A 4824-nucleotide genomic window follows, 5' to 3' on the forward strand; every position below is an offset into this window, starting at 1 on the left:
CGAACGGGGTCTCCTTTAATTTGACTTTGTCAAACCAACGGGGTACAATCTACAATGTGACCCTCCACCGGAGGTTCAGTGTATCTGTCTATGAACAAAACAACACAATTCAAAACATTGCAAATTTACCATTTTCACTATGTTAGGCGCCTGTCTATTTCCGTTCATTTGATTATTTACTCGTGCCATTTTAATATTTCAAATTATTAATTTTTTCAACTCCGAAAACTGTTTTTTTTTAAGCAGAGCAGAAGTGAAAATCGTCTCGACCATGCATCATTTCCACCAATTAAAATATAAACACGATTCAACTTTAGATCAAAAACTCTTGAGCATATTATCTCTCCACACTGTGTACAGTATAATTTCCTGCCACCTCTTGGTTATATTCGCTTGGATCTCAACGAGTTCTTAATCCGGTGAGCTTTCCACCCAAGTGCCCAAACAAACGTCAGTATAAGTTGTCTGGTTGTCACTGAATTTCTTCTTCTTTATGTTTGTCTGTTAAGCGGCTCACCAGTGACCAAAGAAAACCTTGATGGCCAGTAATTATCCATCCTAGGGAGAATTCTTGCAGCGGACCCAAACGAATATATCATTTGTTAACCTTTTTCTTTCTTCCGCTTCGGGAAGATAGTTCAGCTGGCGAACTAATTGAAACATTCTTACCAATCTTTCGCCAATCCTCGTCGCCATTTGTGGTACCGTATTATCACGGAACAAACTTTGATGGCCACACCGACCTGCAGGGAACATCCGCTCTCGGTTCACACACTTGCACTCCCTAACACACAACTTCCCACTCTGACATCTATCAGTTTATTTGTTTATTTATTTATTTATTTATTCATGTAACGTAAGATAAAATCTTTTTAATCAGTTCACTGACAGATCTTCATGTGTCAGGAACCATCTATCCAAGGTTGGCCTAACAAGGTGTGCATAACTAAAGGTCAGCACCACAGCGCGGATCTGGCGCGGATTTGCTGGCTAATTTTGATCAGGCGCGGATTGTTCATCACACATCGCCTATCATGATTTTCTATGCTAAGCTTCAGTGAACGCAAACTAGACACAAGCAACTATCCGTTCTGAAGCCCCATGCTCATTCTTTTGTCTTTCTTTTTTGTTTTGCTCATTCTGTATTTTGGTTCATCGTATCGGCTCGACGGCAATGAACCCAGCGTATGAGTCAAGGTGGTTCATTCGGTACGTTTGCTTTTGTCGTAGTGAAGTTTCAACGAGCGCTCAGTCGCAGTATGCTTCCCAATCCCAAAAACGCCTAAATGCATACTACATAATTTTCTGGCTTGCTTATTGAAAGCTGTCTGTTTAGTGAATTTCAGTAGGCGTTTCATAGCTTTCAAAAACATTTATGCGGCTTTACCGTTACATCATTTACAACACGGCAAATTCTCGGGTGTGGAAACACTTTCTGCCAGTTATTTTGTAACCACTTTAACGCTCTGGAGCAAGACGGAATTATTTTGTTTTCTCGTTAATTCTTGATATTTTGAAAAGTGCAAAAAACACTCAGAGAATACGAACAATTTAGCGATAGGCAAAAAACATTACGAACTTCGCAATTTATGAGCTAATTTTCTGCCTCACAAATAATTTGTTTTGATTTCAAAAATTGAAAATGCTTGTGTGCGAGCACAGCTTATACCCGGCCATGGCAAATGAGGCAAAAACCAGCGCTTTTCAGTTTTATGAAAAAAATCATGTTGAGTTTTGAATTGATTAATGAATGGACCATTCTTTATTTTGCTATTTCTTTGGAAAAAAATGCAACTGCCGTTATCTTCCTTTTGTAAGAAAGGCTCTATCTCACCCCAGGTGGGATTAAATCGGGGTTTTTTTTGAGTGAAGAGCATTTAAAGGACGTGCAGATCAATAAGCATTTTTGATTTTGATTTTTCGTAAATTGATTGAGAACCGATTGAAAATCTGCTTTGTTTACAACTGGCGCAAACGACCTTTTGAAACTAGTGGAAATATGCCCATTTTAAGCCTAATATGCGGTCGTGTTTAAATGATGCTGGATAATCTGGATTGTTCCTTGAAATTCACTAAAACCAAGTACACCAACGAGTAGAGCAACTTTTTGTGAACATTTCTGTTTATTTTCACTTTTATTAAAAGTTATGCTATACCTTTTACAAGCATTTAAAAAAATATTTCAGAAATGCATTCTAATCAGTCGAGTGCATTAGGCCACGCCAAGAGTGTGCCACTTCAGGTTTTCGGCGCGGGTCTGGCGCGGTGCCAGAACTTTTGAGCTCCGAGCCAACTTTTCTGCAAAATATGAGTACGTTTGTTGAGAGTGTAACATTCGACGTTTAGTAACGTCAGACTCGTGGTGATTCTGACTGTTATGTTTCATCAAAATTAATTTGATGGAGTGGCCGTCGGAAAAACGTTTACGTCGGTTTTGGGTGGAAATTCACGGTTCTCGCGACATTTCAGGCTGGCGAAATGTTACCGGTGGCCAACGTACCAAGTCGGGTTATTGACGAACGGTTCCCTGCGGTCAAAATCAAGGCGCGGCCAGTACTGCGAGGAGTGTATCGAGAACCACTGAAAGATTGCCAGTGCGGCTGCGATCCGGTGGGGTCGGTGTAATCCGGTGAGTGTGGGGTTTCGAGTTTTGCTCGATCGCGCTAGTTAACGATCTCTTGTTTTGTTCCAGTACGACGGCAGGCTTTTGAGGTCACCAGTGTATCCAGTGCGAGACAATCTTCTGGGGCAATCCCAACGTGCAGTGGCGCAGTGCAACCGTAAGTAGTTGTAATCAAATCGTACAGGAACCATCTACAAACAGCTTAACCTTTCAGCTTGCGACTGTAACGTTTACGGCGCGGCCACTCGGCAGTGCAACCGCGAAACCGGCCAGTTCATCTGTAACCGCGGTATCGGAGGCTACAAGTGCGACCAATGCGCGCGTGGATACCTTGGCGACGCTCCGTACTGTGAACCGTGCGGCGAGTGCTTCGACAACTGGGCGATCATACTGGACAAACTGCGGGAGGAAACGAACCGAACGATCGAGAAAGCGAAGACGATCAAGACGCTGCTACCGGAGCGTACAAGAAGGAGTTCGACTCGATGAGCAAGAAGATCGAGGTTATCCAAGGACTGCTAATGAACACGATCTCCGATCGGGAGATCGAGGCGATCAACGCAAACATCGCGGACGTGAATCTGAGCGAGTCGGCGAAGGCCGTTGAGGCGTCCGAGAAGCAACTGCAGGAAACCAGTGCGAACATCAAGTTAGCAACATCGACGTCGATGAGCTGAGCAAGAAGACCGAGAGGTGAAGCAGTTGGCGAACTAACTGCGTGAGAATGCCACCAAACTGCAGGAAGGCAACACCGAGGGTACGCTGAACCCGACGCGTGACGCCTGGAATCGCGTCACCCAGCTGGGCGAGACAACCATGGCGATCCAGGAGCTGAACGACAACGCCGAGCGGCAGTGCAAGTGAACGGAAGTGCTGCCGAAGATGAACCAGGAGAACATCGAGAATGATGATCAAGTCGGCGAACCACGTGGTGACCAACCTGACCGACATCATCGACAATAACACGGCCACGCCGGAGAAGATCCGCGAGCTTGCGGAGCAGATCCAGCAGTACACGCTGCAGTTGCAGCCGGACCAGATCCAAACGCTGACCGAGCAGATCGACGAGGCGGTGTCGCACCTGGAGTCGATTATCCGGAACACCAAGCACGATCTGGATCGGGTGGAGCAGCAAAATTGCGCGCCAAGTAGGATGGGTTTGGGGAGGGCTGGAGTTGGAGGGTTTTTATTTATTGCCGTGCCGAGAAGGTGTTGGAGGACGCTTTGGATGTAAAAAACGCTCTGGTTGCCGCTAAAGAAGCGCAGAAGAAGGCAAGACTGTCGATCAAGCGGGCCAACGAGGACATTCAGTCGGCTTGATCTTGAAGAGGTATGTTGGAATTTATGTGATACCAGGACTTGGAACTGATCAAAATCAACGGTATCTTACAGATTTGACAAGGAAACGGACGACGCGTACAACCGGGCCAACGTGACCGCCGGCAAGGTGGACGAGCTGAAGACGCGCCTCAACAAGCTGCACGTGAGCAACGTGCAGAACCAGCAGGACGCCGAGAAGATCATCAAGCAGGCGGAAACGGTCAAGGAGTCGGCCAACAAAGCGCATGTACTAAGACTCGGAATATCGTTACAGCTGAAGGGTACGTACAAAACGGCGGTAGCGACGCTGACCGTAAGATCGAAAGCGTCCGAGAGTGCACCTTGCCTCCAAGATCAAGAAATTTTAAGGTTCTTTCGAAATTCATCAAAACATTTATTCAAACCAAATCTCCTTAATCTGTTTCAGAGCTGCACAAAACGTACGAGTCGAACCAGAAGGACCTGGACTTGTTCGAGAGCAAGATCCAGGGCCTGACCGAGCAGATCAACACGCACCTCAACAAGATCCAGCCGACGCCGACCGGTACCGCCAGTGCACGACGTGAAACGTCGAACAGTAGAAAGGAAATAAAGCGCAATTCAACGCAAGCCTTAATGACCAAAATCTACCGCAACAGCAAAAACGGAAATGCTGCACTATTAAGGATTCCGGAAATGACGAACCATTCGTTCCATTTGTCATCTTAAATCTTAAATTACATATGGGTCATTCCACCTGAAGTGTGCAAGAAAAAATGCAAATTTGAAAATTACCGACTCCGATTCTGCTCAAATTTGGCTTAGCTGTTGAGACTATCAAAACATGCAAAAATCCCGAATTTCATCCAAATCGGACCACCCCCTCCATTTTTGTACCCTCC

At 45.5% G+C, this 4824-nt stretch overlaps 1 protein-coding gene across 1 annotated transcript; it reads left to right on the forward strand.

Moving 5' to 3' along the window:
- Positions 1-2597: 2597 nt before the first annotated feature.
- LOC6048647 lies at positions 2598-3487 on the forward strand. Its single transcript, XM_038260923.1, has 3 exons — positions 2598-2629; positions 2693-3295; positions 3369-3487. The coding sequence occupies exons 2-3, from the start codon at positions 3109-3111 to the stop codon at positions 3485-3487; spliced, it is 306 nt and encodes a 101-aa protein (XP_038116851.1). The 5' UTR covers positions 2598-2629; positions 2693-3108.
- Positions 3488-4824: the final 1337 nt, after the last annotated feature.

Source organism: Culex quinquefasciatus, chromosome 3 (assembly GCF_015732765.1).
Source record: "Culex quinquefasciatus strain JHB chromosome 3, VPISU_Cqui_1.0_pri_paternal, whole genome shotgun sequence".
In the NCBI taxonomy this organism is placed as follows: Eukaryota; Metazoa; Arthropoda; class Insecta; order Diptera; family Culicidae; genus Culex; species Culex quinquefasciatus.

Excerpts from the sequence above, each read along its gene's own strand:
- LOC6048647 (XM_038260923.1), top strand. The coding sequence starts at position 3,109 with ATGAGCAAGAAGATCGAGGTTATCCAAGGACTGCTAATGAACACGATC. Across the intron at positions 3,296-3,368 it reads AGCAACATCGACGTCGATGA|GCAACACCGAGGGTACGCTG; the intron begins GCTGAGCAAGAA and ends AACTGCAGGAAG.